This window comes from Anopheles merus, chromosome 2L, assembly GCF_017562075.2.
Source record: "Anopheles merus strain MAF chromosome 2L, AmerM5.1, whole genome shotgun sequence".
Taxonomy (NCBI): Eukaryota; Metazoa; Arthropoda; class Insecta; order Diptera; family Culicidae; genus Anopheles; species Anopheles merus.
The window spans coordinates 1,026,257-1,052,630 of NC_054083.1; the positions used below are offsets into that span (position 1 = coordinate 1,026,257).

At 43.1% G+C, this 26,374-nt stretch overlaps 1 protein-coding gene across 2 annotated transcripts in view; it reads right to left on the reverse strand.

The window, feature by feature from the left end:
• The window catches only part of LOC121592025 (barH-like 1 homeobox protein), a 140,500-nt gene that overhangs the window by 100,648 nt on the left and 13,478 nt on the right, over positions 1-26,374 (reverse strand). For both annotated transcript variants that reach the window (XM_041913231.1, XM_041913232.1), the window contains one exon: positions 25,565-25,874. In XM_041913231.1, coding sequence (XP_041769165.1) covers positions 25,565-25,874 — 310 coding nt within the window. The remainder of the gene's footprint in view (positions 1-25,564; positions 25,875-26,374) is intronic.

Consider the following 26,374-nt stretch of genomic DNA (forward strand, 5'->3'; position numbering starts at 1 on the left):
TACGAACATTATAACATACTAATTAATTAATGTAATGAAAAACGTTTTGACCACAATAAAGGCCATAGTGCAGATTCACATCGATTCTGCTCAGCAGATTGCCACCTGAACAAAATTGGGTAAATTATTTGAGAAGTAATTATTTGAGCAAATTTATTTTATGTTCATTTAGTTTATTTAGTCATATATATATATATATATATATATATATATATATATATATATATATATATATATATATATATATATATATATATATATATATATATATATATATATATATATATATATATATATATATATATATATATATATATATATATATATATATAATATATATATATATATATATATATATATATATATATATATATATATATATATATATATATATATATATATATATATATATATATATATGGAGCTACAGGTGGAGGTCCATGTCCATGGCTACAGGTGGAGGTCCATGTAATTTGAGTAGTTTCTCTATGATGGAGAAACATGTGATCGAACTGTTAGATTTAAGACAGTCCATAGTAGGCACACCCGATCTGCCTATGTTAGGTGTAGAATCACTACAATATGAGCCTCAACCCGGGCCGTCATCACAACTTCAAAACCAACCACAGCAACAAAAACAAAGTCTACAAAACCCGCAACAGCAGCAACTAACTTCGCAACAGCAGCAGCACACTTCTCAGCAGCAGCAACAACATTTGCTACAGCAGCAACAAACTTCACAACAGCAGCAGTGAACTCAACATCAGCTTCAAGAGCAACAACAATCACAACAGCAACAACAATTACAACAACAGCAACATGAAGATGAAGATGAAGCAAATGTGCATGGTACACAATTTCATCGCTTTAAAAAGAGAAGTGTTGCTGAACTACAGTTGCTAGAATTTAAAAGGTACAATAGGACAACAGAAAAACTGGCAGTCATAAAACAGGAAGAATTAGAATTAAAAAAAGCATTTTTGGGTGTTATAAAAGAATACATAAATGCTAAACGCGCGGTAGCAGAAAGAGATTTGGATATGAAACAAAAAATATTCAATTTTAAGGTTGAATTAGCAAATAAGGAATTAGAATTAAGGCAAATTTTGTCATCAAAAGAGTTAGATTTAAAATTACAAATATCAAATAGCCAGTAAGAATTTAAAAAAAGCAATAGCTAATAAGCAAATTGAGGTTCAAATGTTAAAATTAGAATTAGAGAAAAAACGTTTAGCTTAGTAAGTTGCTGCGATGGTACTCAGTATTGAATTTCTTTGTTTCTATTGATTCAATTTTCGAAAACTACATTAAAATTGAAAATTTCATAAATTTATTGAATTTCACTGTTACTTTTTCTTTTTTCCTGTTTTCTTCTATGAATCTTCTATACCACGTATAATACTATTGAACGTCTGTTGCCACTCTATATTGTGTTCAATACACATGTTGTGTAACGCACAACACGTATTGATTATTAGTCCTGCCTTTCTTGCATCGTAATTAAGGGATCTTTCAGCTCCTAACAGACATCTGGACCGTGATTTTAGGATTCCTATACTTTGCTCCACAGTCATTCTTCCCGACGATATTTTTGAGTTTTCTTGTGCTTCCACAGAACCCTCATCCGGATCACGATGAGGTCTTACTATCCAAGGTTCTGAGGGATATCCAGCATCTCCTGAATATAAACAGTAGTATTAAAATGTGTTTTTTACATGATACAAAATTTCAAACTACCAAATAGTCTGTCATTTTGTCCACTTCTATGTAAGTGCTCAAAATAAGCCCGGACTGGACTTACTCTCCAGATATGGACGTCATGGTTTGATCCTGCAAAACGAGCGTCGATCGCTCCAATCCGGTATTTGTGATCACATACCTTCAATAAACAAAATGTTGTTAGCTTTTGTTTATGTTTTTGCAAAAAATATAAATATACTTACAATCAAAGCATTGATGCTATAAACGTTCTTCCGGTTTAAATACTGTAGTGGTCGGTTACGTGGTTTTTTTATTTTTATGTGGGTACCATCAACACACATGACGATATTTTCAAATCCACTTTTTTCAAAAAAGAAATCTGTTGCCTCTTGTCGCTCCTCTTCGGACATCGCCAATTTAATCCAATCTCTTATTTAATTATGAAGAGGGACTAATGTTTGCTGTAGTACTTTTGAAAACGTTTTTTGCGCAATTGCAATATGGAAATCTTTCCCAACGCCACGTTGGTAGCTTCCGGTTGCAAAAAAAATTAGGCATGCTGCTATTTGTTCTTTCGTGTCGAGTCCATAACATCGTTGGGTATTTAATTGCGCGTGAAGACCATCAAAAAGGTACAAAAATATAGCCTTTGAAACCCTAAAATTTTGAATAAAGCTAAAACAATAATCAATTTCGAGTAAGTAAACAGTAGTATATTTAATTCGTTATGGTACATACGCTTCATCTGCAAGAGCGAGAGGATCCGTGTTATTTCGTAGCAATCTGCGATGGCGTATTAGTTCTCTCTTAGCAGCAGCTTCACTAGCACACACATTTGTTATGAACATCATTTTATTATTTCTACTGTTCTACTAAACTGTTCTTCACTGCAAATTTTGTTGAAAGCTCAGCATCAAACTAAATGAACCCAGAATTTTTGACGTATTGAGAAGAATTTTTATTTGTTTACATCGGGATAGGCGGGAAATAGATTCACGATGACACTTTACCAATGGTTATCCGGCGCTCTGGTAGCCATCAAACAATACATCAGACACGAACAATGTATGGAATGGTTCGAGATATCTCCTCCTTCATATACTTCATATACATTTGTTTTAGTTGGATATCTTGTTTGATTGCTGCCAGACTGCTGCTAAATGACTCATATATCTCAAGAAGCGGTAATCGCTCCTACAGGCGTGCGAAAAAATCAAAATTGTTTGATTCTGAAACAGGCGTTTTCAAACTGACTCTCGCTATGGTTGTTAAATTTCATACATTTTCAGAAAGCGCTCGCACGCTTGCTGGGGTGACTGTAGCCGCTTCAATCAAAGTAAAACCGCTGTTTTCATTTCTTTTTTTTTCTTTTTCTTGGCGATGGATTCGGTCTTGAAGGCCTAATGCAGGCTTTCTAAATGCATTTTAAAAGCGTATCCGAATTCGCTCAGTTTTTAACGTCCCAAGGGACCGTCCATATGAACATCAACGGGTTGGGTTTGTGGAAAGCCCAACTTGTGTTGGTAAGTATGTGTATGTCATTCAGACCATAATAACGGATTAGCACATGAAGGCGTGAGACGGTTAGCGATTTCGGGCACTTCTTACGCAGGCCAAAACCACCAAGATTGGTGTGACGACGTAGACTGAAGTGTAAATGGAGTGCCAATTCCTACTGAGAGGATTGGTTAAAATGCAATTTGAACGCATCTAGTATTACAGGAGTCGATCAATTATCGGTCCTGCATTTCTCTTGCAAATATTGTGCATATTATGGTTAGTAACGATGAAACGCAAGGACGAAATTTAACTTAATAGTATTGGTTCTATTAGGTTTAGGTTTAGGCATTGGTTTATTCTTGTTGCGCGCAACTTTGTTGGTGACCAAATTCACAACAATTTGATTTTTTTCCAGCAACATTGTCTATTTACCTTGGACATTCGGCAAATGATATGAAACAGCAGCTATTAGCGAAAATTCCTTCAAGTCAAAACTAAACGCAGCTAGAAATATTCATCGACAATCTCAGGGATATGTTTCCGAACAATAACGTTCCCCGCAACAATGTTGCCCGCAACAAGATTAAACCGCTGTCTTTGGTATGTTAAATAACGATAGTAAATAGCGTTGTTCATAATTAAAATACAATTTCATTGCCATCATTATTTATTAAATTGAAATTAAAGTTACTTTTTAAATAAACCTGAATTTATCACTGTTTTGTATAAAAATTATATATTTTTTGATATTTATATTTTTTTTATTTTGTTAAGTAATTCAAAGCTTGCTGCCCCTCCTTAATTTTTATAAGTTTAAATTAAAATTTAAATAAAAATAAAGCAAATAAAACCGCCATGTTATTGTTAACAAATCATCCAATACAGATGTAACGATTCAAATTCAACACCAACGGAAAAAAAATCAAAATTCAAAATTGTATAAGCCTTAAATCATAGATATAAACGCCTGTCTAAGATTGACAGTTGTATCTCATGTTTCTCATTCTCTCATGAGCGTCGAACGGATTTCGTCGTTCGAAGCCCATACTCGCCCCGTATGATTTATTTGATTTAAACATACCACAGGATGTTTTTAGAGATAGACTCAGGACACAACTTACGTAATAACCATATTTTCAAAATACATTTTCTGTTCTTGTGCACCAGTTCTCCCCAGTGGCGGGTCTAGCCTCTCCGAGGCCCTAGGCGTTATGGTAGACGGGCCCCTTTACCAAATCCATCGAGGGGGGGGGGGGGGTTGTTAAATGGTGTACGAATCATGCACTGCAAATTTTCTAAGTTTGCTGCAGTAACATTTTTTACTGAAAGTTATTGAGTAATACATGGTTTTGTCGTTTCACTGAATATTTGTAAAACAAATTACTGAAAATGCATTTATTTATTCTGTCAAAACGACATGTAAGTCAGTTTGAGCCTCAAAAGAAAATATAATGCGATGCCCGCTTGCTCGTGATGAACAAAAATTTGATTTGGGTAAGCGGTTACTTACAGACACCCCGATAAAATTTTAGGTGCATATTCGGCTTGCGGAATTAACGTTTTGGTTGAGAAAAATCTTCACACCACTTTGCTGTTCTCGCTGAAATTTCATGATTACCGTGCGTGCATACCAAATCAACAAACTTGTTTCGACAAAATACAGTTCACATCTGTATAAAACTTTATGAAACAGAAATGAATATGAGCAGAATGGACTGCCATCCTGCACATCAATAAAAACCCCAATTTCTATACTTTTTTTCGCCAATTTTTAATCGATATCAATGACTAAACAATCAGTAATATCAGAAAGGCTTTGTGGTATGTTCAAATTTTGGGTACTGTGGATACTGTTTCGAAGCGGACTTTCGACACTTGATCGTCTAGGCGATCATATAAACCTTTAGGACGTTGGAGTTTAGAGGGCTTACCTTGGGTAGGAGGACATAAGTAAACTCCTTAAATGAGAAGTCGATAGATGATGGATGGGCTTAGTCCTATCCTGACAATCCGAACAAATCTGACCTGCCATGATCGGAGTTGGTTTTATTTATACTCAAAAGAAGTTAAAGGTCGGAAAGTTATCGTTTTCGCTGAGCTAGTTACGTTTGTCTTTTATTGACAAGAACGATGGTTCTAAACGATATTTTCTTTCCTACTTTACAGTTTCCAGCTCGTGTTTCATAGTACGGACGATTTGATTTAAAATGGTGATCGTGAGCATAACATGAAAACAAAATTTTGCTTTTACGTTGGTGTTTACCTTTACAATGAATACTGAAGTACCGTCTTGCTTCGAATTACGGCCACTTCATTTTCAATCGGTCAGAGCGATAACTTCTTGCACGCGGGAAAACAATATTTTCATTCGAAAGTAACTGGAAATACCCTGTATTGCAGTATGTTTGTCTAAATTGATCCGCGGACCTCAGGTTGGAGGACACTGCTTTAGATAAGCTGATTTCTAAATGATCGAGCGTTGAGGGCCAGGAGAATGCTTTTTTTTACACATACTTTATTATATTATTACAGTTAATACACAAAATAACTGGTTTATGATATTAAATAATGCGATTGGTTATATTGTTGTTTTTCTTAAATTATTATATCATCCAAGCAAGTTTCAAATTCGTTTTATTAACTTACAATTACTAAAATTGATTGTAAAGATTTTTCAGCCAGGTCAGACAAAATGATAGCGCATTTCCTTAAAAAATACTCCTAGAAAATCGTTGCGTCCTTAAATAGCAATAGTGTGTAATCATTGTTCTCGTAAAATCAACAGTCAGGTTTTTATGGAATTATTCGTTTCTATTTTCTAATTTCTCCTCAAATTTGACCATATTGATTGGTCCGACAATCCATGTTATGGTGATCAAATTTGGAAGAGTTCAACGATATGAATTGTCATATTAAAATATGTTCAGTTAATTTTTAATGAATAGGATCTTCCTATCTTTCAAAATCGCGCCAATATTTTCAGACCTGAGCTGACTGCATATTGTGGCGGGCCGAACTTTGCCGACCGCTGCCGACAGCTTAATTAATTCAAATTTTACGCGATCATTCATATCGATATTTCCTTTCCGTCGACCCTTCCAAATTTGACCCAAACCCTTCAACAGTTTGCCTTTCTACCATCACTTCGTCCAGTCCACAATTTTGACTAAGGCCCCAAAGGTTAGCCGGGGCACGAGTTCTTAGTTTTTGCGAGATAACATAGACACAAGCCAAATAAAAAAGCGCACACATCGACATCGGAATCGATTCTTGAATGAAACATCAACAGATAAAAAGAGCGTGCTTGGTGTCAGCCAATTTTTCTTGCTAATTTCTACGGCTACGAACCGTTGTGTTGAGATCGGTTTCGGAGCCTTTTAATGTCGTATGTGCATGCAGTTTGCGTGAGGCAGCTGTTGTAACGGATTTTCGCTTTACCCAACTCGTGCGTAGCGTTCAATGCATTCGATCCAACGCTTTGGGCCAACGATGATGAAATGATGATATTGTTTTGAGCTGTGGGCATGTATCGCAACGTTCTGCGCTTCCAACTAAAGTAAAAATATTGCATATGTTAAAAAGGCAAATGTTTTCTGCTTCTGATAGTACAATGCTTCTGATTAATAAAATAAATATGCTTCTGATAGGTCTGGTAGTAATAGTAAATCTGATTGTAAACATAACACCCGGAGGGAAAATGGGGGTATATTGGGTTGACAACACCAAATGGAAGGGGCCCCTCAATCGACGGGATCATCAACGGGGCCCCCAAATGGCCGAGGCAATGGAGATTGTTCTTCATATTATGGCTGTATATGGCTGTATGTAGATGCAGCTGTAACGGTTTTTGGTCTTGTTATATTCGCAAAAATTGAAATAGTCGATAAAAACCATATACAGGCGGTCCCCGAGACACACGGTAAATGGGGACCGAAAACGACCGCAAAAAACCGCGTATCTCGAATTTCCGCGTAAGTCGAATCTCGTGATTTCTAGCCAAAATATCACTAATTTTCGTGTTAATTTGCAACTAGGGGGTGGTTTTAGCCACTTAATCAATTATTTGATATGATTCTGAATGAAATAACAGTTTCAAACCTTTTGAAATAGTTTTTAACATCCGATCGAAAACAGAAATTATTTGGCATTTTACAATAGATGTGTCGAATCAATACAATTTGCTCAAAGAACTGTCAAATTTAGGAAACCGCGTATCTCTGAATCCGCGTATAAGAGGTACCGTGTATCTCGGGGACCGCCTGTATAAATGAACATGGTCCATAGGTTCTTTGAGTATTTTTATACCCTTCCCCCCTTCCTTCTAACTGAAACCTTTCCCATTTCCCTTCTCTTCGGTCCACAAACTTGATGTGTTCGATTAGGATCAGAATGAAAATTTTAGTTTTTGCATTAAAAGACACACACAATCCACTATACCAGGCCAGGAATGTGAATACCATTTTTCGTGTGAAACAGCTGTCTGCTTTCGGCACACAATCGCAAAGCGGTAGCAGGGGCCCCGTATACAAGAACAGGACAGTTCATTCCAGCCAAGAGCGCACACAATGACATCGATTTAACCATTTCTCGAAAGAAACCTCAACCCACTGAAGCACTGTAGACCAAACGACTTTCGTAGGCTTTTTAAAGCGACGCGAGCTTGGTGTCAATTTTTCCTGCTAATTTCTCCGGCTACGAGCCGGTGTATTGAAATTTTGTGTAGGGGCCTTTAAATTTTTGTTTGGGTGTGTTGTATGCTTGTGTTGTGTAACGGGTTTTCGGTGGTAGTTAAGCGCAGCGTTCTGTGCATTCCATTTTAGCAGCAAGTTGCTCTGCGTGGTTTTGGGTTTGGGTGTCTCGTGCACAGGCCACCCACACCAGCAAAAATTGACGGTTTCTCGCTCTGCCCAATACTTTGCGCCAACGATGATGAGGTATTGATTTGAGCTGTGCGCGCGTGTCGCAGCGTTCTTCGCTTGCGACTTTGGTGCAAGTATCGGCAGATTTCTTAGAATATTAAATGTGCTGCTTTGAGTAGTATGGGGCCCCGGTTTTCTGCAGTTCGGGACCCTCGACAAAATATAGTGAGTGAAGCGATGGGAAAAATGAATTAATTAAAAATAAGTCATTTTGAAATAGATGGTAAAAGTCCCATCCAGGGGGGGGGGGAGGGTAGATTCGATACGAAGTCGAACATCCACAATGACAGGGCCCCCTAGATCGCCGGGGCCCCTGGCGGCCGCCCAGTCCGCCCACCGTTTAACGCGCCACTGGTTCTCCCCTATCGATTTATGTACCCTACATAGTCTATGAGCACTAATTTAAGTACATACATACAATAAACATATTAAACATATTAAACATATTGTAATATTCTGCTACGTTACAGATGACAACCCATAGTAATTGGACAAACCGTTAGTTTAGTCAATATAGAAAAGGCTTTTTTTTTAATTCGACGGACAAATTGCATATTCATCATTTTCAAATATAAAATCTTAAATATGATATCGACTCGCTTTCCGATGAATTCAGTAAAGTTGAACAAACTCAGTACCAAAAATAATAACAGCAGAATTTAAATATGTTTGCGTAATCCTTAGAGCTATAATCCCTAATCGCATGAGAAGATGGGACACGATTGGAACAGTTTGGAAGTTTATCGCGGGTAGCCTACATGCGAATGATCTTAAGATAATAAATTCAACAATTAACCAGCTCATATCAAACAATAATGCGTAAATAATAATAAACAAAGAACTGACAACACACTCAAAAGAAAGTTTAGAAAATGTAAAGAAGGCTATAGCTGTTTTTAACACCCTCACGATAGAGTTATATTCTATAATATTTTTATGAATTTGAAATACTTGTCAAAAAAATTGCATTCAAAGTTGAAAGTATAACTCTAGCTAAATTAGGTACACTGGTGGACATAAAAATAGGAAAAAAAATGTGTGTGTTTTTTTTGCGTGCACTAGGTGTGTCATCGCCAACAGTTCGAGGCGTACTGAATTTGCAATAGCCGAATTTTGCCTTTTATACTCTCATTTTTGGTGCGCTACTTATCTGAGTTTTGAGTGCCGGCAGCGTTTTGCGGCATTATAAAAGGAGAGCCAAACCGTGTTGCGCTTCATTCTTCCATCAGTGCTCAAGGTGAAAGGTTGCTGTTTAAAAATTCCACAAAATCATCATGGGTTGCGAAAAGCACTGCACACCAGAGGAGCGGAAACACATTCAGGGGCTGTTTCGTGAGAACGTCCCAATAAAGACAATCTGCAAGGCGTTCGGCCGTTCGCGGACGTTTGTGGACAACGCCATTCGTAGCGAAGCTAAGGGTAAGTCGACGGTCGTCCGCGAAAAACTACGGCTAGCGTTGACGTGCAGATTGTTGAGATAATCAAGGCGGATCCTTTCAAAACTTGCGCTCGCATCAAGCAGGAGCTTGGATTGCAAGTTTCGGCGAAAACGGTGTCTCGCCGTTTACACGCCGCTGGGTTCTGTGCCCGGAGACCGAGGAAGGTTCGTAAGCTGCTGCCGCACCACGTAGAAGCGCGCATTCGGTTTGCCGAAGAACATTTAGCTGCATCTATCTTTTGGTGGAGCAAAATCATTTTTTCGGTCCAGAATCAATCTGGATGGTTCGAACGGCATTAAATACGTCTGGCGCCTTCCTAATCAGGCGTATCATCCGAAAAATACGATAAAAACCCTTAGTCACGGAGGCGGCCACGTAATGGTGTGGGGTTGCTTCTCCTGGCACGGCCCGGGTCCTTTGGTCCGTATCATCGGGACACTGAACTCGGAAGGGTATAGAAAAATACTTAGTCGTAAGATTTTGTCATACGCCCGACAAAAATTCGGAGACGAAGAGCATTACATCTTTCAGCATGATAACGACTCTAAGCACACATCGCGAACAGTTAGATGTTATTTGGCAAACCAGGATGTGCAAGTTCTACCGTGGCCTGCGTTGAGTCCTGACCTCAACCCGATTGAAAATCTGTGGTCAACTCTCAAGCGTCAGCTTAAGAACCAGCCTGCACGTTCAGCCGATGATCTATGGACACGCTGCGAGGTTATGTGGGAACGCATACCCAGAAGCGAATGCCGTAAGCTCATCGGCGATATGGCCAAACGCTGTCAGGAAGTGATAGCGAATAACGGTCACCACATTGACCGTTAGAATGTGTTTTCGCTCTGTGGAACACCGCAACACCTCCTCCCAACAACCACTTAAACAGTCCTTTTCAGGGCTACCAAATATTTCTGACAAGAACTATGTCTTTCGGTCACAGAAAAAAGTTCCTATTTTTATGTCCACCTGTGTATCACTAACGCAGGTTTATTAAGCGAAAGAGAACTGAGCATGATTACTGCAGATATAAAACAAAACAATATACCTATTCATTAATTAATAGTAGCACTATCGTATAAAACTACAAAGGTTACAGTAAATAATAACAAACTTACTTTGATTAAAACTTCTCCACCATCAAGATCTGTAATTTTCAGTAAGATGCGTATTTACGCACTTTTTAATACAAATAAGAAAATCGATGCTCCTCGCCCTCACTACTTTACTACGAATCCCAAACCTACACAGTATCCACGTTAGACAACCAGTTTTATAACGAAGAAGATCTATTAGAAATAGACGACGAATGTATAGCTACTCTCATCAATGAACAACCAGCAAATTGCGATTACGGTACAAACCCAGCAACAGAAGAAATCTTCAATTTGGACATGACACATATTCTCATCAGCTAATTTTACCTTGGAATCCTCTAGCGGATTGAAACAGAGAGTTCTTACCAAATCTATTCTCATCAAATACTCGAGTTGTGAGATTTTCATCAACAACACCTTAATATCAAGCACCAACATTGATACTACAGGCACATCCGTGCACCTACCAATCTATGGAGTAGCAATTGAACAAAAAGTCAAGATAGTAAATCTGAGTGTTGAACACCTTCATACGTTACATACCGAACTACGAAAGGAGACAGCACTCATCAAATAAGAAAACAATAGTCTGAACTGGTCATGGGAATGGTCTTTAACCTCATCGATAACTTTTCCAGTAGTGGTAATCGTCATTGTAATGGCTCATGCCCATCGGAAGAAACGGAATACCACCATCAACATCGACATCGACACACTTCCAAACTCACAACCACAAACAACAGAGACGGCAATTGATACATCAGGTAATTCGATACCTGGAAATTATCACCCGTCAATTCTTAACATTTTTCGCACGGAGACTCAAATCTAAGACGAGAGAAGTTAATGCCAAGCACTTTATGTGCGTCAATACTCAGCACTCTAGGTGCTCCATCGAATTAGCGGTCAGCACTTTATGTGCAGCAACACCGATAGCAACAACGAGCGACATCGACTGCTACACCAGGCGACAACCGTAACTGCAGTTATGCAAACGTATGCGAATTGGACAATCTCATCGATCACAGCCGAATCATCATAATCCATTTTTCCTTACATCCCATTCCTTCGCAATAATTGTTAATCGATAAATAAATCACTCTTATTATAACCACACATCATAGCATGCCCCCCAAACACACGATCGATTACCGCTACCTTATCGAAAAAATTGCTGGCTTAACTATCTTGTGCCTCATCCAAGGCACCGGGCGGGGTGGAGGATAGCGGCATGATAGAGTGAACGGTCACTTTGCCCGCGCTGTGTGTGTGCGTGTGTGTGTCGAGACCCGAAAACTTGAGACAGATTTTGGCACATTAAAAAAAACTTTATATTGCTACTATACACTGTGTTACATGATGCTTCAACGATCAAACATGTTCAAATTTGAAAAAAATAGATTACTGTCAGACGTTCTCCTACGTTTGTTTAAATAGGCTTCGTCACCCTCGATTAAGACGCGCATGAAATGGTTTCATCAGCAGCGGCACGAAATAAAATAATCCATCAATACACCGATAACCCTTTGAATCCCAAACCAGCTTCTCCCGCATCGTCTCAAGGTCACACACACACAAAGGCACGGGCTGAAGCTCAAGTAAGGCAAGGCAGGGGGAAGGAGAAGGGAGAAGAAGCGAACGTAAAAATGGGGGCTAATAATTTTAATCCGCGTATAACCCGCTGCGGAAATTCGAGCATTTTCCTGCGTAGGAAATGGAGCAAAATCTGCTCTGGCTAGCGCAGATTTTGGCCCGTTTCCCGAAAGAATATCGCTCCTCCTTCCCCCTGCCTTGCCTTACTTGAGCTTACTATATTATGTCGCGATCCCCACCCCACCCGGCGCTTTGCATGAGGATGCGCTGCAAGATAGCTGAACCAGCAATCCGATAAAGTAGCCGTAAACGATCATGCGGGAGGGGGGGGAGGGTGGAGGGTGCGTGCTCGCTTGCGCGTCTTCGGTGCGTGCGTGGGTGTGTGTGTTTGTTTGTGAGTGCGTGTGGGAACCCCAAAACTATTTGATTCTGATGCGTACATTTTCACCCACTGCGGCTACAAAGTCCATGCATTTTCGATCTCGCTACCTGAGAGACAACACAACCATTAGATTGGCACCACCATCTTTGTGATTGGTTCTGTTGTTGGGGGTGTTAAAAAGACACACAATCGAAGCAAACATGCTTGTGATATGTAGCACATTTCTTTCCAATTCAACTAGCGGACGCAAGTGGAAACAAAACTTCAATTTATTTCATACAAAGGAGGATTCTGGATTTGTTTATTACAGTGCGCGTATGGTGCTGCACCTGTCCGTCCAGAATATGGTGGCTTGTTGGTTTGGAGTTGGTATCATGACGCCGAGCGACCGGCAATGCCTTGAAATGGGTTCGGATCGGTAGGTTCATGTTTTGGTCGATTGCATTCCGTTGATTTGTCGCGCCTCAGCGGTAGCCCGGCAGCAACAAAGTCAACTCAAACTCTTCTGCTGACTACCTGAATTGGAAAGGGTGTGGACTGTTATGCTAAGTTCTTCTCAAACAAATGACGAGCGGTTGCTGTCCGAGAAGCTGAAGTCGCGTTTCATAAGGTGGTAACTGACTGCGTAACTGAAACAAGCGTGTTGCGTATCGGGATAAGCGACGCTGTATCGATTCCATTCTCTCAGAAAGTCTTTGGGTTGAGGGCTTCCAGACAACACAGGCGTATTCGAGTACCGGGCGGATAATACCGCAGTATAATGCTTTGATGAAGAGTGGGTCTTTGAAATCTCTTGTTATCCGAAACAACATGCCAAGCAATTGATTACCTAGGGCAGCGGTCGGCAAACTTTTGAGGCAACGGGCCAAATTTAGTTAATGATCTGAAGCCGCGGGCCAGGAGAATGTGGTAATTCAATTATTGTGATTTAATTATTATTAAACTGTGAAGCTGGCGTTCCTAATTTCTCGTGTGAATGAAATGACTCGGCATTTTTCAATGCAGAGGCTCAGGCAGTTTCGATTGCACCATTGGTGAAAATCGAATAGGTATTGTTGTAGCTCGGAGTGGTCTGTGTCATTATTTATCGTCATGTAGATTTTAATGTCATCTGCATACATTAAATGATTCGCTGCTGGTACGACATACGATAGGTCGTTGATGAACAGTACGAACAGTAGTTGTAGCAAATGCAACTCCGTCGGCTCCTCGACGGCGGCGAACAAGATATAACGACCGTTTCACTAACGTACAAATCTTTACTTTATTTAAAAACGGATCGACCGATTATAAAAAGACAAGCTAAGATTTTAGTAGTTTTAAAAAACGGGGTCTATCGTTCGCTAACTTTTAAAGAAACCGTTTGTTCTGTGCACGGTGTATTTATCCTTTTTTTCCGCGATGGCCGTTGCGCACTCGCGTTACGCAGCGAACGTTCCCGCTGTGCAAAGCGACGGAAGAAATCATGGCGTTCGGAGAATTCTCTCATGCCTGCTTTTTCTCTCCAACGGCAAATTTGTCAAGCAGCCAGTCGAGCTACCCGTCCCTGGCTCCGCCTCATACTCCTCGCCTGAGCGCGCTGTCGAAGGTTTGGATGTGTTGGTGCGTCAGACGGCCAATCGCTGTCAGCCGTCGTCCGTGCTTTTTCCCACCATAGCGCTATCTCTTTCTCGCGTCTGGACAATGCTCATGAGTGTCTGTGGCGCTCAAAAAAGTCGTTAACAAACATTGCGGCGATGAAGTTGCCCGCTGCGCAAATTCGAGCAGTTTCCTGCGCAGGAAATGTACCAAAGCCTGCGCTGGCCAGCGCAGATTTTGACTGGTCTCCCGCGCGGGACTTCAGCGATTCCTGCGCAGGCCTGCGCAGGTTTAGCGCCCCCTGTTTTCGAAATGGACGAACTATTTTTGGCGATGGAGCAAAAAAAAACGGTCGAAAATTTCAAAAAATATTGGCGCCCATTTTTTCGTCCGCTTCTTCTCCCTCTCTCACCCTGCCTTGCCTTACTTGCGCTTCTGCCCGTGCCTTCCGCCGCCAGCTGATTGGTTGTTGTGGTGTATGCGTTGATACTTATATGTGCATTGCGGTTGTGTATTGTTATTGGTGGGTGTTAGCATTTATTAATTAGTGTGTGACCTTGAGACGATGCGGGAGAAGCTGGATTGGGACTCAAAGTGTTATCGGTGTATTCGATGCCCCTGCCAATTGAGGGTGAAAAAGCCTATTTAAAACAAGCGTAGGAGAACGTCTAACACTTATCTAATATTTTTATGTTCTTGTTTCTAATATTTCTAACATGTTTTTTTATGAACATGTTAGATGCTTCAACGACCTTCTAAGCATCATGTAGCAAGGTGTCTAGTGGAAATAAAATATTTGTTTTTGTATGTGCCGAAATCTGTCTCGAGTTTTCGGGTCGAGCGACACGCACACACACACAGCGCGGGGAAAGTGACCGTTCACTCTATCATGTCGCGATCCCCCACCCCGCCCGACGCTCTGGATGAGGATGCGATACAAGAAAGCTGAACCAGCCGTTCTACCGATACGGTAGCCGTATCCGATCATGTGGGGAGGGGGGTGGTCTGGTGGGGGGGGGAGGGTGCGTGCTTGTGTTCGCGCTTTCGTGGGTGCGTGCTTGCGTTCGGCCAGGTGCCGATTTTTTCAACTTTCCTTTTCGCCGGCATCTAGAACGCAAGTTGATTGTGAAACCAGTATACTGGAAAGTTCACTGGCAGTCCCTGTGGCCTGCCATCGAACTGAACGTGTTAAGCATTAAGCATAACTTTGTTACCATAAGCTTTTGCTTTCGTATGGTGTAGATTACACAGATATGCTGAGCCGTCTGCGCAAGGGTGTGAGTGTGCGTGTGTGTGCAAAACTGTCGCCGAATGTATGCTCTTCCGGAATGTTATAATCCATCGGAAAGGAAGGTGTTCATGAAAGGCTGAAAGGCGAGTTGAGGCCCCTGTAAATGGTAACTGATGACCGGGGGGAGGGGGTACTGGCACACAGCTGTTGGGAGATTTAACAGTATATCTAAATTGCCAGCGGAGGGAGGGAGGGGGGAGGGGGCTTAGGCCATGGGACCTTTACGATCATCGGTCACAAGCCCTAAAACTATTGCCGGCATGAGGGGGGTGGGGGAGTGGAGGGGGCAAATGGTTCTCCCGCCACGGGGCCCCAACGACCATCTTTTAGGGGGCCCTTGTCGCTAATACTCTGTCCACTTGCAAACATACTGCATACTACAGACTAGAGATCTTCGGCGACCGCCTAGTCCGTCTACCGTTAGATCCGCCGCTGGTTCATGACGGTGGTTTTGTTGTTGTGGAGGTGCATCCTTCCTCCTGCCTGCTGCGTATGCACCGGACAGAAGACAGTGTGGCAGTATGCAAGTTGCACGCTGGATAGGAGCGGGCCCGCGGCACCGCCATCATTCTGCACATCTGCATGTCCGTCGTGGGTTCTAACCGCGTATGAACCGTCCGCCGTAGCAAGAGCTGACTATCCGGCTACGTGTACGTCAAGTCCTGAAAAGGCCAACATGATCGCGTAGGCCGTAATGACAAGAATAATAATAAGAAAAAGAACTTTGAAGCGCCATCCATACCGGGGAAGAGTTTGTCATGACTTTGTTGCTGCCAGGTGTTCCGCTGTGGCGCGACATATCAACGGAATGCAATCGACCAAAACATGAACCTACCGATCCGAACCCAATCCAAGGCATTGCCGGTCAATCGGCGTCATGATACCTACTCCAAGCCAACAAGCCGCCAGATTCTGGACGGACAGGTCCAACACCATACGCGCACCGTAATAAACAAAACCAGAATTATCTTTTGTATAAATTAAATTGAAGTTTTATTTCCACTAGTCTACCTGGATTGGAAAAAATGTGCTACATATCGCACGCTTCGATGCTTCGATCGTGTGTCTTTTTGATACCCCCAACAGCAGAGCCGGTCCCAAAGATGGTGGTGCCAATCCAATGGTTGTGTTGTCTCTCAGGTAGCGTCTTGTAGCCGCAGTAGCGACTTTGTAGCCGCAGCGGATGAAAATGTACGCATCAGAATTAAATAGTTTGGAGATTTCCACACACACACACACACACACACACACACACACACACACACACACACACACACACACACACACACACACACACACACACACACACACACACACACACACACACACACACACACACACACACACACAAACGCGCGCGCGCGCACGCGAGCACGCACTCACAAAAGCGCACACAACAATGCGCAACCCCGAAGTCACGCACGCAAGCACGCACCCTCTCCCAATCCCTCCTCCCCCCCTCTCCCTCGCGCAAGAGCGAGTACGGCTACCTTATCGGTAGAACGGCTCGTTCAGCTTTCTTGTATCGCATCCTCATCCAAAGCGCCGGGCGGGGAGGGGGATCGCGACATGATAGAGTGAACGGTCACTTTCCCCGCGCTGTGTGTGTGTGTCGCGCCCCGAAAACTCGAGACAGATTTCTGGATATTTAAAAAAAGTTATTTTATTTCCACTATACACTGTGCTACATGATGCTTAGAAGGTCGTTAAAGCATCTAACATGTTCAAATTAAAAAAAAATATTAGATAAGTGTTAGACGTTCTCCTACGCTTGTTTCAAATAGGCTTCTTGACCCTCAATTGGCAGGGGCATCGAATGGTCTCATCAGCAGCGGCACGAAATAAAATAATCCATCAATACACCGATAACACTTTAAATCCCAATTCAGCTTCTCCCGCATCGTCTCAAGGTCTCACACAAAATGCTAAAACCCACCCAATAAATGCTAACACCCACCAATAACAATACACAACCGCAATGCACATATAAGTATCAACGCATACTCCACAACACCCAATCAGCTGGCGGCGGAAGGCACGGGCAGAAGCGCAAGTAAGGCAAGGCAGGGTGAGGGAGGGAGAAGAAGCGGACGAGAAAATGGGCGCCAATATGTCTGAATTTTTTGACCGTTTTTTTTTTGCTCCGCCGCCAAAAATAGTTCGTCCATTTCGAAAACAGGGGGCGCTAAACCTGCGCAGGCCTGCGCAGGAATCGCTGAAGTCCCGCGAGGGAGACCAGTCAAAATCTGCGCTGGCCAGCGCAGGCTTTGGCACATTCCCGCTGCCCAAATTCGAGCAGTTTTCTGCGTAGTTTTTTGCATCGTTTTGTGTCAAAAAATACGCAAATAATACGCTAGACTTCAGCCGAAACTACGCTGGCCAGCGTATTTATAGCAGTTTTTAGGTGCGGAACGAGCGCCATCTGTTGAAGAAATGGATGAACTATTTCAAACGGCGGAGCAAAAAACCGGTCGAAAAATTAAAAGAATATTGGCGCCCATTCTTCCTCCTCTTCCTCTCGCTCCCGATTCCCTTCCTGCCTTGCCTTACTTGCGCTTCTGCCCGTGCCTTTCGCCGTCAGCTGATTGTGTATATGCGTTGGTATATATGTACATTGCGGTTGTGTTTTGTAATTGGTGGGTGTTAGCATTTATTTCAATTTGTAACACTTGAGACGGTGCAGGAGAAGCTGGTTTGGGATTTAAAGTGTTATCGGTGTATTGATGGTTTATTTTATTTCGTGCCGTTGCTGATGAGACCATTCGATGCCCATGCTATTCGAGAGTGAAGAAGCCTATTTGAAACAAGCGTAGGAGAACGTCTAACACTAATCTAATATTTTTTAATTTGAACATACTTGACGCTTCAACGACCTTCTAAGCATCATGTAGCACAGTGTATAGTGGCAATGAAATATTTTTTTAAATGTGCCAAAATCTGTCTCGAGTTTTCGGGTCGCGACACACACACGGACATACACACAGCGCGGGGAAAATGACCGTCCACTCTATCATGTCGCGATCCCCCACCCGCCCGGCGCTTTGGATGAGGATGCGCTACAAGTTAATCCAGCAATTCTACCGATAGGGTAGCGGAAATCGATCGAGCGTGTGCGCGCATTCGGGGGTGCGTTCTCGCGTACGCGCGTGCATGCGTGCGTGCGCGTTTGTGTGTGCGTGCGTGGACCCCAAAACTGTTTGATTTTGATTCGTGCATTGTCACCGGCTGCGTCTACACACTCCATGTATTCTCAGAAAACGCACTGTACGCCGCCCGATCGATTACCGCTACCTGCGAGCCAATACTATCATTTAATTGGCACCACCATCTTTGCGACCGGCTCTGCTGTTGGGGGTATTAAAAAACAAACGATCGAAGCAAACGTGCGTGTGTTATGTTGCACATTCCTTTCCAATTCTATTAGCGGATGCAAGTAGAATCAAAAGTTGAATTGAATCCAAACAAAAGAGGATTCTGGATTTGTTTATTACGGTGCGCGTATGCTGCTGCACCTGTCTGTCCAGAATCTGGCGGCTTGTTGACTTGGAGTCGGTATCATGACGCCGAGCGACCGGCACTGCCTTGGAATGGGTTTGGCTCGCGCCGTAGTGGTAGCCCGGCAGCAACAAAGTCAAGACAAACTCTTCCGCGGCTGTGGACTGTTATGCTAAGTTCTTCTTCTTATTAATATTATTATTGACGTAATATCCTACGCGATCATGCCGGCCTTTTCAGGTCTTGAGTACCACGTAGCCGGATAGTCAGCTCTTGCTACGGCGGACGGTTCATTCGCGGTTAGAACCCACGACGGGCATGCTGTTAAGATGTGCGGAATGATGGCGGTGCCGCGGGACCGCTCGTATCCAGCGTGCAACTTGCATACTGCCACACTGTCTCCTGCCCGATGCATACGCTGCATGCAGGGGGAAGGATGCACTTTCACAATAAAAAAAACACCGTCAACACCGTACAAGTGGACAGAGTATTAGCGACAAGGGCCCCCGGAAAAATGGTCGTTGTGGCCCCGTGGCTGGAGAATCATTTGCCCCCCCCCCCTCCCCCCCGCCCCCCTCATGACGGCAATAACTGTAGGGCCTGTGACCGATGATCGTAGGGGTCCCATGGTCGAAGCCCCTCCCACCCCCCGCCGTCAATTTAAGTATACTGTTCAATCTCCCAACAGCTGTGTGCCAGTGCCCCCTCCTCCCGGTCATCAGTTACCATGTACAGGGGCCTCAACTCAGCTTTGCGCTTAGGGCCCCCAATTCCCCTAATCCGCCACTGATCACATCTAACCCATAATCCCCCAACAGACGGCACTGCAGTTAATCGACAAAATCATGCCAAAGACCTGGGCGTTCTGCTTGATTCTAGTTTGAACTTTAAACAGCATATCGATGACGTTGTAGCCAGAGGAAACCAACTACTTGGCGTGGTTATCCGGACAACTAATGAATTCCGCAACCCCATGTGCATCAAAGCTGTCTACAACTGTATCGTTCGTTTGGTTCTAGAATATTCGTAAGTAGTCTGGAGCCCAACTACTGCTTCTTCAATTGCTCGACTTGAGGCGATTCAACGCAAGCTCACGCGATATGCCCTACGCCTACTTCCCTGGCAGGATCGTAATAATCTTCCTCCGTATGCTGCGCGGTGCCGTCTTCTAGGCCTTGAACCTCTTTCAGTTAGAAGACGCAATGCACAGTGCTCTTTCATCGCTGGATTGCTAAATGGCTCTATCGACTCATCGCCTTTGTTGCATCGAGTCGATATCTATGCACCATCCCGAAAACACTTAGGTTTAGAGAGACTCTACGGCTTGATCAACCCCGTTCTAGCGGTAGTCGGTCTGACCCTATGTTTCGCATGTCAGCTGTTTTCAACACTGTTTTGAATTGCTTCAACTTCGACATCTCAGCTCAGTGCTTCAAGGAACGTATCCGGCTTCTGCCGTGACCGCAGTGAATTGCGATACAAATCTTGTTTTTGCTATGTTTTTTTTAATGAACTGTTACTTATCTTAATTAGACCATACGTTAAAGACCATTGGCTGAAGATTAAACAATAAATAATAATTAGGAAAAAATAATAATTAAACTATTCGATAATCCGACAATTCTATCAATAACGAGATGGACCGTCGATGCAGATTGTCTTATTATGGAGAGATACTGGTCGCGTCTTCCAGTTCCAGGGAAAGTATCCTCAAGCAGCTACGTAAGGAACACCCTGGTATCGAACGTATGCGTTCGATCACACGGCAGTATGTGTACTAGCCAAACGTTGATGAAGACGTTGTACATATCGTATAATGCATCCAATGTTCTAATGTAGCGATAACAGATAGAAAAACTTATCTTGAATCCTAGCCAGCTCCGGCAAATTAATGGCAAAGGTTATATCTCGTTTACGCAGGCCCTGTTGAGGGTTACTATTACCTTATTCTGGTCGACGCATACTCTAAGTGGCCAGAAGTAATGTGCACTGAAGACATCACCACCGCCGATTGGTAGTGTGCTAAACAATTGTATATTGCGCGCCACTTAAAACAAGAACCCGTGTTCCATCACTAAACCTCCAGAACATAATTAACACTTTCTAGATTGACACCATGGGCCTGATCGCCTACGAAAGTCTATAAAATGTATCCGATCAGTTTATATGCTCGAATCCACCGGTGGAATTTATTATCTACCGGTGGATAATTTTCTCCACTGGTCGATAACTCTTTCCAATTCGAGTAGTTATTGGTTTTGCCTATCTGTCAATCACACTTTTGTTTACATTTAGAGGTGTTGTTTTTCGGAATGAATAAAATAGTAAATTAGGCTTACTTACGGACCATCTAGTGAAAAATCCACACGAGAAATGGCCTTAGACAGTACCGACTGTAGGTATATTAAAACAATAAGAGTAAAATATAAAATGGGTTGTTGGCTGAACAAGTCTTGATGAAACAAAATCGTATGAACTGGAGGACGAGGTTTGAATCCTTTCTGAACCTTCGCTGACCTTTGTCCTGTGCCATGTACCATGTGCGCCCATTAACTTCAGCCACCGCGAACGTTGGATTCGTGAACGGCCGTATTTTACGCTCTCGTGCAAAAACGTATTAAAACAACGCGGTACAATTATTCCGTGCAATAAGGAGTGTCTGAAACCGCTCACGTTCTCTCGCCCTCGCCAGTTCTTTATCCTGGCCTTAATGGCTGACGCCTCCAAGTCATCTGCCCATTTACAGTCAATCCAAAAAGTATTCCTCTAGCTAAATATTTTGTAGAAAAAGGCGAATTATGGCCGCAATAAGCATAGGTTACTAAAAGTAATGATGAGGTTTGATAAAGGGACCATCAATGCACACGTATTGCTACCGTTCCACGAGATTTTGATGATAAACTTTGCCTCCTCCAGGCACATGAGCATCCGCAGCACCTTCTTCCAGCATGCACACCACCATAGCTACACCTGGAAGGTGTTGAAGTGTGCTGATGTGGTGTAGGGGTATGCGAGAGCGCTCGGGGAAGGGCTACCGGCTGACAACAACATCCCCGCGATCAGTCTACAAAAAGGGCGACAGGCTAGATTTTTCGAATTTCCGAGCCATCACAGTCGAATGTCGCCTACAAGATCCTGTCCCAGCTTCTAATTTTGTCGGCAGCTTCCAAGCCGGGTTTGTTGGAGGCAAATTCACCATCGACCAAATTTTCACTCTACGGCAGATCCTTCAGAAGTGCCGAGAGCGCCAGATCCCAACGCACCACCTGTTCATCGACTTCAAGGCAGTCTACGACACCATAGACCGGAAGGAGCTATGGAGCATCATGCAGCGGTACCACTTCCCTGGGAAGTTGATCCGGCTGTTAGAGGCCACCATGAACGGGGTGTAGTGTAAGGTGAGAGTGTCGAACTTGACGTCGGAATCGTTCGAATCTCACAGGGGTCTGAAGTAAGGTGACGGACTCTCCTGTCTGCTCTTTAACATCGCTCTGGAAGGTGTCATTCGAGGCGCGGGACTGGACAACGACAGCCGTGGCACGGTCCTCTACCGGTCTCTCCAATTTCTTGGCTTCGCGGATGACATCGACATCATCGGCAGGACAACAGCGAAGGTGTATGAGGCGTACACCCGACTCAAACGCGAAGCAGCAAGAATTGGATTGAGAATCAATGCGACGAAGACGAAGTACCTGCTTGCCGGTTACTCAAACCATCTGGGAAGCAGTGTATTAGCTGACGGCAACAGTCTCGAAGTGCTAAAGGAGTTTTGCTATATCGGGATAGTCGTTACTTCGGACAACGACATCAGCAGCGAAATCCGGAGACACATTGTGCAGGGGAATCGTGCATATTATGGGCTTCACCGACTGCTGAGCTACAGAAGACTTCGAGCCCGCACGAAATACGAGATATATCTCACATTGATAGTCCATTGATTGGCACATTGAAACGCTCTGGGCGTGTTTGAGCGTCGCATCTTCCGGACCATCTTTGGCGGTGTGTTCGAGCATGGAGCGTGGAAGAGAAGGATGAACCACGAGCTTGCTGAGCTGTACGGCGAACGAAGGCTGGCGTATCCTGACGGTGACTACTCAGAACCAAAATATGTTATGGTCTAAATTTATCAAAAAATAATTGAACAAAAACTGTGGATAACAATCAAAACAATCAAAAGCTGCTCTACCGCTATCCTCCACCTCAAAGCAAACGATAAAATACTTCTCACATGAAAGGAAAAAGTCCCGCTGCGCAGATTTGAGCAGTTTCCTGCGCAGAAAATGGGGCAAAATCTGCGCTGGCTAGCGCAGATTTTGGCCCGTTCCTCGCGAGGGACTTCAGCGATTCCTGCGCAGGCCTGCGCAGGTTTAGCGCCCTATGTTGGCGAAATAGACGAACTATTTTAGGCGGTTGAGCAAAAAACCGGTTTCACAATCAGGTTGCGTTCTAGATGCCGGCGGAACGGATTGTTGATGAAAATCAGCGCCAGGCTGAACGTGTAAAAGCGAATTAGGGTTCTCCGCGTTGCACAGCAAACCCTCCAGCGTGAGCTAGCGATTCCGTAGTCATATTTACATTGCAGCGTTTGAACTCATTGCGCTTTTTGGTTTGATTTTTGAAAATTAAACTTCATCGCCGCAATGTTTGTTAACGGCTTGTTTAAGCGCTACAGCAACTCATGAGCATTCCACGCAAACAATGAGACCCCAAATTTTGAGCGATTCTGGCCGAGGGGTATGAGGAAGCTTGAGGAAGCAAGGAGAAACGCTCTGCGATGAGAGTTCGCATTCTGTTTTACACGCGCGCTTCACTAACACCAATACAAATACCGTGCTTTGACGAGCCGTCTGTGAATGTGTGTGTCTTCTTTCAGCGAGCTCAACAACTTGGAGCTGCTCGTCACATCGTGTTGTCTCGCTTACACTACAGCATCGAACCATCGCTCCGTATGTCCCCCCTCCTACGCGTACAAAACCACCAGTACAGCGCGACGCTTCGTCGGAGATGGTTGTGCGCGTTTTGTGCTAAGTCCCGCGCGCAGTGTTTGTGCGCTGATGCGCATTTCGTTCAAAGTCTCGTGCGCTGGTGTATTATGGTGAAGTGTGCAGCGAACAAACAATGTGCACATACGCACATGCAGTGCGTGGATCGACAGGTAAGAATTTGCTGAACAGAGTCAACGCAGATTGTCGACAAGTTTCCCGCAGCCTGGCTTGACCCGGTACTTTGCAGTATGACGCCATTCGTGAGTATGAAGGATTCTAAATGTGTTGTGAAAGTGTACTTTATGTTTCAATAAAGTGTTTAATGAAATAAAAAATGACCGTGTTTGTGTTTGTTGTTAGAATAAGTGCGTATTTGCGATCATGGGAATGCATGAAAGAAAACGACAAACGAAAGAAACAAATATCTTTGGATGTGTTGGTAGCATGGCTCGAAAGAACACAAACACACCGTGCTGCAGAGCGCACCGTGCGTTGCGGGTGGGGAGGGGGAGGGCTCGCGTGAGTGGGTAACTCATTCCTCCAAGAATGAGCGTCTGTGCACATTGTTTGTTCACTTCACACTTCACCAGAACACACCAGCGCACGAGACTTTTAACGAAATGCGCACCAACGCACAAACACTGCGCGCGGGACTTAAAACAAAACACGCACAACCATCTCCGACAAAGCGTCGCGCTGTACTGGTGGTTTTGTACGCGTAGAAGGGGGAACACACGGAGCGATGGTTCGATGCTGTAGTGTAAGCGAGACAACAGGATGTGACGAGCAGCTCCAAGTTGTTGAGCTCGCTGAAAGCAGACACACACATTCACAGACGGCTCGTCAAAGCACGGTATTTGTATTGGTGTTAGTGAAGCGCGCGTGTAAAACAGAATGCGAACTCTCATCGCAGCGCGTTTCTCCTTGCTTCCTCAGGCTTCCTCATACCCCTCGGCCTGAATCACTCAAAATTTGGGGTCTCATTGTTTGCGAGGTGTATTTCGCTAGCGTCACTCAAATCACTCAAAAAATACACTCATTTTGCCGGACGGGTTGCCCACACGCGAGAAAGAGATACCGCTATCGAGGGAAAAAGCACGGACGACGGCTGACAACGATTGGTCATCTGACGCACCAACACAACTAAACCTTCGACAGCGCGCTTAGGCAAAGGGTATGAGGCGGAGCCAGGGACGGGTAGCTCGACAAGCTGCTTGACAAATTTGCCGTTGGAGAGAAAAGGAAGGCATGATAAAATTCTCCGAACGCCATGATTTCTTCCGTCGCTTTGCACAGCGGGATGCTACCAAAGTGTATCTTAAAGAATCCGACTGCTTCTCCGATAATAAGCATATTCAAAACGTACATAATAAGCATATTTAATTCATATATGTAACAACAACAAACTTATACGTAAAAGAATGACGAGAACGAAAAAAATGAGGGTCAGAAACGAGGGAAGATAAATTTGCTACGTGGGGTAACTAATTTAAAGCATTTTACACTGAAAACCACAACAACTTTAAGACAGTGTTCAAATTGTTTCAAACATGATAAACACATTGACTTTTGTTTTTAGATATTTACCTAAATTTTCGTTCCAAATAAGCTAATTGGGCATGGGTAAAAGCAGTTCTTCGTCTACGAGGTTTTCTTCCACTTTTCATAATTGTAGCCGGTGTATAAATATCCTTTGTTGAACTTAAGCCATATTCCGTGTTGTGAGATCCGTCAATTGAGAGAAGTAATGTACGACGAATATGTTCATTGGACTCATTTTCTTGGGTGATGTATGAATTAATGGGGCCATTAGTTCCGGAATCAGAAGATCCATCTTCTACATCTACATCACTGTTTTCTTCGTCATCAGAAGTTAACTGGGTTGAAAATGAGTGCTCTGGAAAAAAGTGAGTATTTTTAGAAGATAAATTTTTAACTGCATTGGAAATTTTCGTTGAGCAACCAATATAATAGGAGTGTAAGGCAGCGGTAATCGCTAATGCGGGCGTGCGTGCGTTTTCTGAAAATGTATGGTATTTGGCACCCGCAGCTGATGACAGTTTGCAACCGCATGCGTCAGATTAAAAAAAAAAGATTTTTCCGCACGGACGCCAGGACGCCCGCAGTAGCGATTACCTAATTCACTACAGAGATTTTTCAAAAAAGATAAACACAGGTGTTAACTTCAGGAAAACATATTTTTAGGTAATATTTTGAATCCCTGTGCAAGACACTATTCGTTGTAACAAATTAGGCTTGTTTTTTTAATTGTGAAAAAGGTTGTTAAATGAATTCAAAGCTTTGAAAATTAATTACCAATTTTTTTTACGGTTTACGTAAAACGTAGAGCTTTTCACTGCTACTTTTTTTTAATTTTGGAGATTTTTTCAGTGAGGG